The sequence below is a fragment of the Prionailurus viverrinus genome, chromosome X, assembly GCF_022837055.1.
Source record: "Prionailurus viverrinus isolate Anna chromosome X, UM_Priviv_1.0, whole genome shotgun sequence".
In the NCBI taxonomy this organism is placed as follows: Eukaryota; Metazoa; Chordata; class Mammalia; order Carnivora; family Felidae; genus Prionailurus; species Prionailurus viverrinus.
This window is the reverse complement of record NC_062579.1, coordinates 117,220,577-117,235,911: the sequence shown is the minus strand read 5'-3', so window position 1 is coordinate 117,235,911 and position 15,335 is coordinate 117,220,577. Positions and strand designations below refer to the sequence as shown.

At 48.1% G+C, this 15,335-nt stretch overlaps 1 protein-coding gene across 1 annotated transcript; it reads right to left on the bottom strand.

Moving 5' to 3' along the window:
- Positions 1-4,757: 4,757 nt before the first annotated feature.
- Positions 4,758-9,516, bottom strand: GPR50 (G protein-coupled receptor 50). The gene is made up of 2 exons (XM_047845037.1): positions 9,330-9,516; positions 4,758-6,436 (listed from the first exon to the last, which is right to left on the bottom strand). Exons 1-2 carry the CDS (start codon positions 9,514-9,516, stop codon positions 4,758-4,760), a joined length of 1,866 nt encoding a protein of 621 aa, XP_047700993.1.
- Between the last annotated feature and the right edge of the window lie 5,819 nt (positions 9,517-15,335).

Here is a 15,335-nt window from a genome sequence, read left to right as displayed (position 1 = left end):
ATGTGAAAGATGGTCAACATTAATTGTTAAAGAAATACAAATTGAAAATACAATGAAATAGCACTAGACCTAGAATAGCTAAGATTAAATGGCTGAAATTACTGAATGTTGGTGAGAATGCAGAACACCTCAAGCTTACATAGTACTGATGCCAATATAAATTAGGTCAACCACTTTTGCTTAACCCACTGAGCCACCCAGGTGCTCTAGGTCAACCACTTTGGAAAAATATTTGGCACTACCTGCTAAAATTAGACACACGTATACTCATGACTCGGCAATTCCAATCCTAGGTGTATTTTCAAGAGCAATGAATCCATATGTGTACCAATAAGGCATGTACAAGAATGTTCATAGCAACTTTCTTCATAAGAGCCCCAAACCAAAAAATAGCCCAAATGTCCATCTATAGTAGAATGGATTGAAAAAAAATTGTTATATTTAATATAATGGAATCACACACAGCAATAAAAAAGAATGTGCTACTTCTACCCAAAGGAATGTATAAATATCACAGACAAAATGACAAGTGAAAGAACACAGATACAAAGAGTACCTTCTAGGAGCACCTGGTTGACTCAGTAGAGCATATGATTCTTGATCTTACACTTGTAAGTTCAAGCCCCACACTGGGCATGGAGCCTACTTAAAAACAAACAAACAAACAAAACAAAACAAAAAGAGTACATTCTATATGCTTCCATTTAAATGAAGTTGAAGATGCAGCAAAATTAATCTAGTACCTTCTAAGTGCCAGAAATGTTTTCTGTCTTGATTTCTATAGTGGCTACACAGGTGTAAACATACATAAAGATTCATTGAGCTCTACACTGAAGATTTGTGCACTTGACTGTATGTAAAATATCTCAATATAAAATAAAATTGAGATGTACAACAATGTTTATAGAAGCATTTTTCATAGTAACCCCAAATTGGAAACAACCCAAAAGTCCATCAACAGTCTATCAACAGAATCAATAAATAAATTGTGGTATATTCATCCTGTAGAGTACTACATTAAAATGAAAAAAAAAAACCCTGATACACACAAAAACATGAGTGAATCTCAAAGACATAATATTGAGCAAAAGAAGAGACACTAATATACCATTTATCAATTCTATTCCTAGATGCATATTCCAAAGAATTGAAAGCAGTAAATCAAATACTTGGAAATCAATGTTCATAGCAGCAGTATTCATGACAGCCAAAAAATGGAAACAATCCACCAATGGATGAATGGACTAACAAGATGTGATTTATCCATACCACAGAATATTATTCAGCCATAAAAAGAATGCAGTACTGACACCTGCTGCAACATGAATGAACCTCAAAGACATTATACCCAGTGAAAGAAGCCAGTCAAAAAGGGACAAATATTGTGTGATTTCACTTACATGAAGTTCCTAGAATAGGCAAATTCGTAGAGATAGAGAATAGAATAGAGGCTACCAGGGGCTGTGCAGGGGAGAATGAAGAGTTATTATTTAATGGCTACAGAGTTTGGGAAGAAATTGCTGGAAATGAGTAGTGGTGATGGTTGCACAATGCCGTGAATGCACTTAATGCCCCTGAATTGCAAACTTAAAATTGCTAAGTGGTAAATTTTATGTTATGTATATTTTATCATAATTTGAAAAAAAGAAATTGGATATAATAGAATACATACTGTATACTTCTACTTCTATGAAGTTCTAGAACAGACAAAATTAATACATGGAAAGAGAGATCAGGATAGTGATCGCTTTTGGATGAAGTATTGACTAGAAGAAGGTAAAAGGGAGCCTTCCAAAAGAGTATCTACACCTTGCTCAGAGTGGTAGTTATATGGATGTATACAGACATAAAAATTTGTCAAGCTGTCACTTTACAGCATATACATTATATTTCCATTTAAAAGGGGGGAAAAAAGAGTAGAAGCTGGGGAAACTGTCACTTAAAAGTTGCTTGCGTTTTTTAATCCCTTGACTATGGAGACTTATGCTCACTTGGAAGCAGATTCTCTCTTTGGGGAAATTAGCAAAACTGGCCCTTCTGATCTCACTGGTGTAAAATTAGAAACCCAGCATTGTCCTGGGGAGAGCTACAAAGCACCTTAAAACTGACCACAGAGATTCAGGGTCCTGTCTTGGTCACGCATAGTGGGTGCAATAAATCAGAGATGTGTTTATGAGGCTTCTTGACTTTGGGGAGTGGAGAGGAACAGTACAAAGGAAGGAGGGGCTGAGAGAAATGTCTCTTGGCTATGTGCTTGAACTGCAGCTTGGGGCGGGGGGAGGGTTGTGAGGGAGGCAGGCAGGGGATCAGAATGGCTAAAGTGACACTTTGTGAGACTATGGGCACAAGCAGTGTTGCTTCAGGCACTTGAGAGCAGAGTGTGGAACAAAGTTGGTAAAAGTATGGATATTTGTTGTCTCCCCTGCCATCTTCTCTCAGAAGCCCACATGCCTTGAGCCCCAGGAGCATAGTAGTTCAAAGCATTGGCACCCAGCACCCTTGGTCTGAACACTACTGTATCTCACCAAAGCAAAGCTCCTTGGGTGGTGGCAGAGAGGGAGACAATGGAAAACATGGCAGGGGGTACTGGCTGTAGACCAGTTTGTGAGTACATGAGGAAATATCCTTTTTGTGTGTTCTGGAATATTTGGCAGAAATTTTGCACAGGGAATCAGCCTAAAGTCCAGCAGTCATTCTGGTAGGGCTCAAACCACTGTAAATTGGGTGTGAAAAGTCAAGATTACCTCAGTTTATACTCACAGTCTGAACCTGGACAGAGTAACTACATGTGTGTATCTCTGTGTCTATGTATATGTGCATGTTTAAGTGTACATATTTTCTTAACAAAACTGATATCCCACTGTATATCATTTTGAATCCATTTTTATTTTTACAGAGCACTTTATTTTGGGCATTTCTTTGTCATTAGGTATTCCCTTGGGACTGTGTTCCCGAGGTCAGGGAGCCTTGCCCAGTGGCTGGGGTCTTGCCACCTATCTTCCAGCTGGAAAGGAAAACATCTGCTTTCCTGCCTTCCACTTCTGTGCCTCCCCCCAACTGGCTCATGAGCTCTGTTACTTGGTCCCAGCAGCCTCTAACAGTTGTGACATTACTGGGGTCGCACTTCATGCCTTCCATGGGGGTAAAAAAAGAGATCTGTTTTCAGAAGCCATGACAGGCAAGGTCCAGAAGTCTAAGAGTAGACAGGTCAGGTCATCCATCATCACCACACGCCAAACCCAGGGAGCCCTTCTCTACCCCCACCCCACCCCACCCCAAGCCTGCCAGTTTGCTGAGTCAAGAAACTGAGCTTTCTATAGCAAGCTCATAGAAAGGATGGAACCTACGCCCAAGTCTTCTGATTCCCCAAGGTCAGTGTTTTTCCACCCACCTCTTAACCCTCCTCACAAGAAGGGAGGAAGAAGTGAATTTACCCACAAATCACACAGCAAAGCCACAAAAACACTTTTATTTAATTGCTACCACAAATACAGAATCAAATTAAGGCAGTATAATACATTTCCCCTTATCTTTACAAGCTTTTATACAGTAATCTTTGCTTTCTGTGTCAGTTTGAATCAATAGTAGAAATGTTTATTAAACAACTTTTTCTTGAATTCTAGAGAAAAATCATTCCCTGGGCTATCAGGTGTGCTAATACAAGACGTGTACAACTTAACGTTGTGGATCACAGAACGTCAGCCAAAGGCTGAGAGGCTGAGGGACAAGGCAGGAGACAAAGGGTCTGGCGACCAGCTATTACCTTGAGTTCCCTTCTGGATGAAAAAGAAAAATGTAAAGGCATTATGCAAATACATCAGGCAGTCTAAAAAAAATCTGAGGTAAAGAGTAGTTGTCAATTAGAATATTAAATACATGACTGTAATTGGTCCTAGCAACCATAAATTTGGATTTCAGAAGAAGTAACTAGTTTATGAATGGATTTGTTTCTCTGGAACTAAATGAAAGAAAATTCTGGAAGGTTTAAAAAGGTTAAGTGACTGCAAACAAGGTGACTATAAAAATCAGCACCAATGTTTGAGTTTTCATAAAATAGAAATAATTTGGTTTGGCCACATCTTTCCTTTTGCCATTTGAACTCATAGGCATAAAAATTTATTTTATTAAGAGCTTATCAAATTGTTTTGTTCAGATATGGGTCATACCTTGTTGCTAAAACTCAGAAAAGAAACTGTTTCAAGTACTTACACTTTATCGAAACTGCCTTTCTGACTGCCATTTTAAAAAGTACAATATAGAGTTACACACTTAAAAACATAAAGCTTTGTGGTCACATTTACTTACAGAAGCACTCCTCCCCTCCCCCCCCCCCCCCCACTGGCGGGGGAATGAGAGAATAAAGCAGGAACTGAGAGGAGGAAATGAAGAGAGGGGAGAAAAGGGGATAGGAGGGTGAGAAAAAAATCAACTCTAAAATTTTAAGGATCACTGTTGGCTCAAGGTCAACTATAGAACGAAAAGGAGGCTCAGAAGAACAGATGTGAAACTTGGGGGAGATTTTGTCTCTAAAATAGCAAGCGCACACATGCGCGCGCGCGCGCACACACACACACTTTTTCAAAGTATGTTCTGTAAAGAAGGAGTATGCCTACAAGGTGGATGTAGCTTACACCATGTCTGTGAGTGCATGTCTATGTGTGTCTGTGTGTAGGTGCAGTAAGTTATCTCACTTTGAATTACATATTCTAAACAAACTTGAAAGTGGACTGCTTCCTGGCCACCCTTAAGAGCATTATTCACACAGCCATTTCATCAGAATCAGCTTCAACATCAATGATCACAATCTTATGATAATCACTGGTGGTAGTGGTGATCACAGTGGGGTCAGGACCGTGGGAGGCAGTGGCAAGTTCCAGTGGGCTGGCAGCAGGCTCAGGGGACCCACTGTCAGGGCTGTAGACAGGCTCAAGGAGATCAGTGACATCACACTCAAAGTGGCCGGCGGCAGTGGTCTCAGGGTGACAGGACACAGTGAGCTCAGGGTGGCTGGCAGCGGCAGGCCCCGGGTGGCCAGCAATTGCTGGCTCAGGGTGGCTGGTGGCAGCAGGCTCAGGATTATCAGCAACAGTGGGCTCAGGGTGGGTGGTGGCAGGCTTGATGTAGCCAGTCGTGGTTTTAGGGTAGTTGGTGGCAGCGCTGAAGGCAGACTTGGAGTGGCTGCCAGCAGGAATGTGGTGGCCAGTGACAGGCTTAGGGTGATTGGAGGCAGGCTTGAAATGGACAGAGTCAGCCTTGAAATGGACAGAGGCAGGTTTGAAATGGACAGAGTCAGCCTTGAAATGGACAGAGGCAGGCTTAGGATATACAGTGGCAGACTTGGGGTGACCAGACGCAGATTTGGAGTGGCCAGAAGCAGGCTTGGAGTGGCTAAAGACAGACTTATGGTGGCCAGAGGCAGATTTGCGGTAGGCAGAGGCAGCCCGGGAATGGCCAGAAGCTGGTTTGGTGTGGCCAGAGGCAGGCTCAGGTTGGCCAGCTGCAGCATCACCAGGTAGTGGAACATTCCGGACATTCATTGGCATTTCCTCCACAGCAGGACAGGCATGGGCACGATCTTGTTCATGGGCTTGGTCACGAGCCCGGGCCCTGGCCCGTGCCCGTGCCCGAGCTTCCCGAGTCTCACGAACATCAGTGATGAGGCCAGAGAGGAACAGGATAGGGTGCCGCATAGCATGGAAAATGGTCCAGTATTCTCTTCGGAAATTCTCATTGAGGAGCCCGTAGATCACAGCGTTGAGGCAGCTATTGAAGTAGGCTATGAAGTAGGCTGCAAGATAAAGCCAGTTGGGGATCTTGCCTGCCATTTCCTTTGGACTGACAGCCACCAAGACAGTGAGCACGTTGATAGGACACCAGCACACTGCAAAGAGGAGGAAGATCACAAACATGGTTAGAAAATTGCGAACCTCAGCAAGCTGGTTATCGGGATTCTGCCCAGCCGGGTCACGGGCTGCTAGCACTTTGGTCCAGATCCTCACGTAGCAGAAACCCACTATGAGCAGAGGGAGGACAAAGTGGATGCAGACGATGGTCACAGCAAAGACAGGGTTGTTGAGATAGTTGAAGATGCAGGTGTAAGTGCGAGGATCATACTCGATGGTGCCAATGTACATGTTGGGCAGGACTGCCAGGACGGTCATGACCCAGGTGATGACCAGGTAAATGCAGGTATTGCGCACACTGAAGATCCGCTCGTATTGGAGGCTGTGGCAGATGTAGCAGTAACGGTTGATGGCAATTGCCATGATGTTGAAGATAGAGCCGACCACACTCAGCCCTGTGATGAATCCAACCATCTGACACTGGAACTGGCTCAGATCCCAGCCCCCAATGGCCATGGCATGCAGCATCAGAGGATAGGGGTAGATGGCCACCAGCATATCGGCCACGGAGAGGCTAACGACGAAGATGTTGCCTGAAAAACATATGAGGGGGAAGGAAGAGGGGGGAAAGCAGGGGAAAATAAATGGTTAAGTATGGAAGTGTATAAGTTTAAACTGGAGGGAAAGGCTGGCTGAAGAGGTGACAATTTAGAATTCTAGAATTCTTTTTAAAAAACACTCGTGTGTTTTTGTGTTTATTTGCAAGCATGCCCCAGATTATTGTGATGTACAACCAAGTTTGGGAGACCTGTCCTTTGAGCGCCTTTTTCCTTTCAAACAATATCATCTCTGCTTCAGGGAGAAAAAAAAAAACACGAACTTATGTCAGAAAGCAGTAAGCACAGAAGCCCTTTGTGGAACCTTTCATACACACGGACATGCTGCCACCTTTTTAGACAAAAACAGAATGCAAACTTTTTCCTTAAATGGGGATAGGGAGGGAAGGGAGAAGGGCGTAGAGGCCAGGTAGAAGCTGTGGGCAGGAAGTAGGCTGGAGGTGTGGGGGGAAGGGAAGAGGCTGGAGGAGTGTCAGGAAGCCTCACCACCACCCCCGCCCCCCCCCCCCCCCGCCGAAAAAATGAGTGAGCCCTCTGCTTTTTCTAGCCTAGCGTTGTTTTTAAAACGCAAACCTGTCTAAGAGAACAGTCTGAGAAACGGCATTAAAGGCCGTCATCTCCTTAAGAAAACGAGATCAGACAATAATGACTAAGCCCGGTAAATACTTACCATTTCCAAGGTAGCCTAAGAGTGAAAACTGAGGGGAGGGAGGGAGACCCTGTAAAATTTAGTGTGAGACCAAAAACTGTGAGTAGGGAGAAAAACAATCAGGAAAATCCTGGCAAGGATTAGCCGAAGTGCCTGCTTCCTTGGGATCCAGCGCAGAGCCGCGAACCCGCTTATTCAACGCCCTGTGTAAAGAGTTCCCGCCCCTGCCCTGAATTTCACTAGAGTTTTGCAGCTAAGCAGGCAAGTGAAGAGGGGAGTCGGCCCCCAGTCCTGTTTTGTACGGCAGCGATAGGAACGTTTTTGTAAAACCTGTCCAAAAAAAAGGACGAAGAAGCCAACTGCAGACGCTGAGCTGTCTCCCTCCCCCCCCCCTCTCTCTCTGAAACACCTCAATGCTAATTAGCATTGGTTTGGCAAAATACTGCACTTCATCTTGGACTAGGAGAAAATGAGCACTTTTTAAAAGGGCAAAGGAACGTTTCCTTCTGCCCTCCTGCCAGCGCTGAACGCCGGCCTCAGCGCTTTCCACCTAGAGGTTCTTTCTAGGGTTTTCCCTTAAAGAAATGAATTGGGGAAAGTGGAAAAGGCAGAGGAAAAAGCCTTAAAAACAAAAACACAATAAGAACCTTTATTTGAATTATAGAAAGAAAGAAAGAAAGAAAGAAAGAAAGAAGGAAAAAGAAAGGGCAGAAGAAAAGTAAGAAAAAAAATGGGCTTCGCAGGTGGTCCCTGGGGGCTCTCTGGTTCCTTGGGACCGCACTACTGGGGCGAGGGTGAGGTCCAAGCGTGCAGCCTCGCGTCTCCAGCGGACCAAAGTGAAATCAGACACACGCACCAGAGCATAAAAGAAAACTTTTAATGACTGTGTGTCCGTCAGTGCGTTTTGAAACTCATCCCCTCAAAGTAATCCTCCAAAAACGGGCTGCTTCCTCTTCCTCGCGCCCCGCCCGCCGGGTCCTATGGGTATGCGACTCTCTCATCCCGCCCTCTCTCCCGGTTCAGCCGCCTGGCCCCCCCACAGGCGGAGATCCCGGCAGCAGAGACCCCCGGGCGCCGCCCCCTCCCTCCTGGGACCCGCGCGAGGCGTCCGAGCCCCTTTGCCCCTCCCCTCCCGTCCTCCGCCCTCCCCCGCCCAACCTGCAAAAGGGGGCTCACCGCTTGGCGGAGTCCGCCCCCCCCCCGCCCCCCGCAACGGTGGCCGCGCCATGCAGCCTCCCGCGCTGCCCGTAGCCTAGCTCGCAGCCGGCCCCTCTCCTAGGCACCGGCTCCCGGCTCGCCGCCAAACCCCATCCCGGCTCCCGGCGCTTCGCAGTCTCCCTGCGCCTCTGGCCACCCCCTCCGAGCTCTCCCGCGGCCCTCCCGCCATCCTCGCCCTGTTCTCCCTTCTACGCCCCCCACCCGAGATGCCCAGCTCCGGGACCTCTCCGCCAGCCCTCCCTGAGACCCCCCAGCACCTCGCTTACGGACTTCGCGATCTCCGCTGCCGCTGCCGTCGCTGTCACCGCCAGCTGCGCCCAGACCTCCGCTCTGCTCTCTCCGCCCTGCGCCCTGGGACGGGCGGACGGAGCTCGGCCCCGGCGGACTCAGACCACCCTGCTCCACACTCAGACGCGAGGGTCTGCGCTCCGCTGCCCGGGATCCGCCTGGGTGCCGCCCTGGAGCCCCAGAGCCGCGGCAGCTGCGGCTCGGCCGGCCCAGGGCGCCGCCGCTGCGCTGCGCTCCTGTAAGCGCCGCCACAGCCGCCGCGGCCGCCGCAAACTTAACTTTCCCGGAGCGGGTCGCAACCTTGCGGCTCTCTCCGCAGCAATTCGGCTCGCGCTGTCTCCGCGCCACCACCTCGGTGGCCTGTGGCTCGGCGTGCTGTCCCCAGACGGTGGCCGCACTCTCTGCTGGGGTGCCGGCTCCCTCTGCATCACGTCTCCGACGGGGCAGGGCTGAGCGGTCTGCCGCGCACCGCGGGACCCGGGCTTTGCACTTGGACGCCAAAAGCTTATTTCCCCGAGCTCCCTCAGCCTTCAGAATGTCTCAATTTATGGGGCCCCGGCAGAACATCACCACCCAGTTTCTCAGGGAATTTGAGGGTAGGGACGTTCAATGTGAGGGCACTGTCCGAACGGTCCCTATTTTAGGCGCCTGAACCAATGACCTAGTGTTTGCAAGTAGCTGCACGCTAGGTAGGAAGAAGTAAGGGTGGCTTACCAGAATTTCGAAGCTTCTTATTCTTCGTCACAGCTAAGATGACCATGGAGTTGCCGATCAGGTCTACGACGATGGTGATAACCATTGCGCAGAACATAAAGATGATTAGAGCCGGTGGGTAGTCTGGCTGTGGCAGCTTACAGCCGATGCAGCCGTACGGGGTGGGGACTGCCAGGGTAGGCCCCATATTGCTGCCGGAGACAGTTTGGCTCTCCCAGCCAGTCAGGACAGCGAACACCCGCTCTGTCACCAGGAGCTTCCAGAAAGCTGCCTCCCCTCCGAGGATCAGAGAGCGAATGACAGCAACCCGCCCCTCTCCGATGAGCTTTTAAAGCCTCAAGAGGTGGCTAGCCCCACCCCAAATCCCTCCCCCCGACCAATCAGAGCTCCTCAAACACCCCTGCTTTCATCTCCAACTCATCTTGGACAAATCCACAACGAGGTGTCGTCTTGCTTCCGACTGCCTTGTTTGTGCTTCCCCTCTAGCCGCCCCCACCATCCCCTAGGTACTTTGCGTCGTGACAAGCTCAGAATCCACCTCCCTGCTATCAGCCACTGCGCTTCCGTTTCTAGCAAGTTCTTCTCCCTTCCCTTGCAACGCAAACAGTTAGTAAAGCGATGTAAAATGCAGAGCAGGGGCACGGGGGTCTCTCTTGGGGTTTAGTTCCAACCCAAGCCAGTCTGTAGCCTCCAGCAGAGTGTGAGAGAGTGCCAGTGGCCCTTGAACCCTAGATATATCTCCTTGAAAGGTTCATCCCACCTCAGAGTGCTTTTGCCCGTTCAGAGCCTTTTGCACCTCATGGGGAGCAGGGGGCAGCTGCCCAGAGCTTCCACTCCCAGTCTGGGTACCCAGTGTCTAGGAAACTTATCTCTGCTAGAGGCTAGTTAGCTCCCTTAATGGCAGCAAGCGACTGAACAGTCGATCATGGACTTACGCTCTCTTTAAGGAGATGTCCCCTGCGCCGGACTCTGGGAGCAGGGAGTGGGGCAAGCGAGAGCAGGGGCTGGTCCCCTTCCCCGCTGCTAGGCACCGTGACTACGGGAGCTCACAGGCTCCTTTGGGAAAAAGTAAAGCGGCGAAACAGTTCCGGCTCTTGTCCCCTCTTGAGGTGCTCCGCACGCTCTACGGGGTGGCGCGGGGCTCTCGGGCAGGCTCGGGGAGCTGCGCTACAGCGGCGGGACGGTCGCGGAGGTGCCGGGCATCACAGCCAAGAAGACAGCGGCAGACCAGCACCTCCGCCCCAGGCATATACCTTCGGTCGGTGCTTCTCCCTTGCCACCCTTTGCCAGGGGTCCCATTTCGATCTCATTCAGTCGGACCGCCCCCATCCCTGTAAATCTCTGCCCGGAGGCGTCACAGTTCCCTGTGGAGCGCCCAGGCACGCGAAGTGCGCGGGCCATGGGAAATCCGAACTGTTGGGGCTAAAACTAGAGGGGCGCGATTCTCTACTCGCTCCCTCCACAACCTCGGTCACGGGAATGGATTTCTGCCCGCTACTCAGACTCGTGGCTCTTGCTGAGAAGCTTCGCGGTAAGTATCAGTGAACATTTTGAAACTTGTCCCAGACTAGCTTTCTTGCTGCACTGGGGGAGAGGGGGTTGCACTGTCTGGGAGCGCCACCATCTGGACACCGCAGCCCTCCTACCCTGCCGGGAGAGGGTCCGACAGAGGGGGCGGATTCCGAGAGGGACCGCGACGTTCAGGGACCCTTAACGGAAAGGCAGACATGGCTGAACACAAGATTGCACGCACTTTCTCTAGGGGAAAAACCCAAAGTAGGAATGTGGGAAGATGAATCCCTCCACCCCTACCCCCTGCGCTTGCTGCCGGGAAGGGAATCCGCACGAAAGACGATCTCCCGCTTTGCGCCTTTTCACATTCATTATCTCACTGCTCCTGGCTGGCGGGCTGGCTGGAACCCGGGAGGCACACTCTCCGGGATGGACGAGGCCAGGATTTATCCATAAACGCAGCCTGAGAACCGGCTCTGCTCTCCTCCTCAGAGGAAGGTGAGCCCTGGAAAGAGGCGAGCGGCCAAAAGTCCATCCACGCGATGGACTCGTTCGTCCACATCAGGCTGCTCACGCTGGTTCCCCGAGGGTTTGGATCTTTTTACTTGTGGCAGGGAGCCGTTTTTAATTCCAATAAACAAAACAAAAAAAAATTGAAGGAAAAGGGAAACACGCATTCTAGTGACTGAAGATACTGGCATCTCCCCTGCACCGCCTCCACCATCAACAACCCTGTAAAGACAGTTGGCAAACTGTTCTTTCAGACATTGTTATATTCTGTACTTCTCAGAGGAGGTGGCCCCAGAGCTGGTGGAAACCCGGGGCACTGGGAAGTCTCAGGGGCTGTGTCCCGGGCTTGCCTGGGACTGAGGAGTGAGCAGGAGAGAGGTTGAGCTGATCCCTGGCCCCCTGCCCCTGTTTGGACGCTGCTTGACCATGACCTCTTGGGACTTGGATTTTTCAGTACTGGACAAGTGAGAGAGGCAACTATTTTCATAATGGGAGGGGTTCTGCATCTTGTTAAATTAAATTTGTTAATTTTTTGAATTACCTTAATAAGGAATCTGAACATTTCCCAGTCCAAAAAAAAAAAAATATTGAATCTGCTATGTGGATACATATGAGGAAGAAAACCAGTCAGAATTTGCAAGGGTAAGACAAGACTCATGTACAGTAACCTCAATTGCTTTGGAATAGTTAAGGGGGAAGGTCTTTCTTGGGTAGAGTGCAGTGTGTATGGTTTATTTAAGCTTCCAAAGGATTTTTAAGTATCTTTCTAAAAAGCCTTCTAGGAAGCCCTAATAACTGGGAGTGGAGAAAAACAATTTATTTGGCATTTGAAACCTATGAGGTGTAGAATCAAAATAGAGGACACCTAGGACATTTCCTGGGGAGTCCCAGGAAAACCTTGGAAACCCATACAGAGATTGGGAAGGAGCATAAAATAATGAATAGTGGACAGGGAATTGTGTAGACAGCTTCCAATCCTGGAGCCCAGCCAGGTCCCAGCATGGCCCTTTCCCCTAGATCACTTATTATGAGATAAGGCACAGTGCCTGTCTCCCAGAGGACTCTCAGCACTGAAAACTCACCACATCCCAGGTAGAAGTGATGCCGAGGGGCATTCTGTGTAAAAGGTAGATATTAAAAGATTTTTTCCCTCTTCTTGTTGATACAGAAAACTTTCTTCCATCTCAGTCTCCACATTTCTCATGTTCTGAAAGATCGGTGCCAGCGGGGGGGGGGGGGGGGGGAGCAGTGGCAGTCAGGGTCGCAGCCAACAACTTGGCTCTCTTTTCAAAGTTGAAAGAGAGTAAGCAGTTTCTGCTGGCAAATGGGCAAAATTTCTGTACATACGAGGATAATACCTTGCCTGTGATTAATGCATTGTCATTTTAAGTAAGCATTTTATAGGTTTCAAAATCCTGTCAGGGATATATTTTCGCATAACAATGCCACTTAACAGATGGGAAACAGTCTCAGAGAGGTGACAGGACTTGCCCAAGGTCATGCCAAGGCTAGTGGAGGAGCCCAATATCCTTTCAGCCCAGGGATTTTCCCCCACAGCCCAGCTTCATAAGATAGTATTTTGCTCTGGCACTTGATAGGGTGGATTCTGTGTTCTCTATTCTGTTGTTTTTCTGTTTTTTCATTTAATGGTTTTTATTCACATATATTCACATACCATAGTCACCTCTTTAAAGTGCACAATTCAGTGGTTGTCTGTACATGTACTAAGTTCTGCAACTATCACCACTACCTAATTTCAGAACATTTCCACCAACCCAAAAAGAAATCCTGTACCCCTTAGCAGTCACTCCCCATTCCCTCCAAGCCCCCAGCTTCTAGAAACCACTAATCTGAGTTGTGTCTCTATGGATTTGTCCATTCTGGACATTCCACATAAATGGAATCATACAATATGTAGCCTTTTGTATCTGGTTTCTTTCCCTTAGCATGTCTTCAAGGTTTACCCACGTTGTAGCATGTATTAGTACCTCCATTCCCTTTTATGGTCATATAGTATTCCACTGTATGGATAAACCACATTTTGTGTATCTATTCATCCATCAGTGGGCCTTTGGATTGTTTCCACTTTGGGGCTATAATGAGTAATGCCACTGTGAACATTTTGGGTTCTTTTTTATTCACAGGTGGCCCCTGGCCCAAGATAGCCAAGCAGAGGGCCTCTTAGTGCCAACTCACATCTCCAATCCCAGCAAGGGCTGGAGAGCCAAGGACTCCCCCAGGCACTCCAGACTTCTTTGGCCAATGCTCTTCTGGATGAAGACTGCATTTGGCTCATTTCTTAAAAATAAAAACAAGCTTGAACCCAGATAATCATAGTGCCTCATCAGAGGGTTGATGGGAGACTTGAATGAGATAATACATGCAAGTGCTTAGAACATTATTCAGAACAGAGTAAGCACTTAACAACCACTAGCTATTATTACTGTTCCTTTTTTAATGTTTATTTTTATTTGTTTATTTTGAGAGAGAGAGAGAGCATGTGTGCAGTGCTCACAAGCGGAGGAAAGGCAGACAGAGAGAGAGGGAGAAAGAATCCCAATCAGGCTCTGCATGTCAGCACAGAGCCCCACACAGGGCTCAGTCTCAGAAACCATGAGATCACGACCTGAGCCAAAATCAAGAGTTGGACGCCCAACTGACTGAGCCACCCAGGTGCCCCTATTATTATTATTATTATTCTGAAAGTGTCTAATAGTCTGTCTAAACTCTATTGTGTTACACTTTCATAGAGGACAGAGGCTGTCTGAGACATCAGAGACTCTGCCCCCAGCTGCCACGCAATGGGCACTCATCAACCTCCTAGGCCTCCATGACATGTGAATCAGATGGAAAGGAAAGTAGTGACTTGCCTTTTCACGAGCACCCAACATGCTTCACTGACACAGTCTGTATAGTTTTCACAAGAAGGAACCATCTTGTTTTTTACATCAATCAGAATGGAAGCATGCAGGATGGTTGGTCTCTACACAGCTCAGACTTAAAGTCCACAGGCAGCTGGGTAAGCTCAAGCAGCAGAAGCTGGCTTTCTCAGCAGAGCACGGTGCCAGCCCAGGCTGAGGAAGGTCTTGTCCCAGGTCTAGGGTGGGGGACCAGGACTCCTGGACCAGGACTCCAGGCTGTAGTCTCAAAAGAACTGAGCAGGGCTTTGGGCAGCAGTCAAGTCACTAGGACTGTGAGCATCAACAAACTGGGTTGTTTTCCTAAACACACTATGTTTGGTCACATTTACTTTACCAATGTGGAGACACTGTTCACATTTGTTAAATGAACAAAGAGAATGATTGCCCTCTCCAAATCTCCTGGGCATAATTCATCATAGCTAGAACCACTTTATCTTCCCCTGGTGCTTGAGTCATTAGGAAGAGTAGGACACATCCATTTCCTTTAGTGCAATCATGGCCTCACCAAAGTAATTAACAACCAGTATTCCCAGGATCTTAATGCCTGATAAAGACTACAGGTTAGACAGGTCAAATCAAAGGGTTACCAGGGAGAGAAGAAGCACATTAATTACTTGTAGTAACACTTGGACTCCTGTCCCCTTGTACAATTTACCTGCTAATTAGAGCTTAATGAACAATATCTATTTTCCTAGCTTCTCATTCCAGCCAAGCATGATCGCCTGTGCATTTGAAAACTGTCCTTCTTATTAATCATCCTCATGACTTGTGATGCAACAAATCCCTTGTCCTGGGAGCTCTGCTTCACCTACTCTATTGCAAGACATAGGACATGAGTATCCAAATGGGTCCTCTCAACCCCTAATAATGGCTAACATGTATGTGTCTTCCTAGATGCCAGACACTGCTTTCAGGTCTTTATCCATATATTCTCATTCAATCCTAACAATAGCCCTATATGACAGGCACAATTATTATCCCTTTTTCACCAATGAAGAAGCTGAAGTCCAGAGAAGCTATATCACTTGCGCCAGGTTGCACTGATAATGAATGGTAAAGCCAG

Coding starts and splice junctions, on each gene's coding strand:
- GPR50 (XM_047845037.1), bottom strand. CDS start 9,516: ATGGGGCCTACCCTGGCAGTCCCCACCCCGTACGGCTGCATCGGCTGT. Junction 6,437..9,329: donor TAAGAAGCTTCGAAATTCTG/GTAAGCCACCCT, acceptor TATGTTTTTCAG/GCAACATCTTCGTCGTTAGC.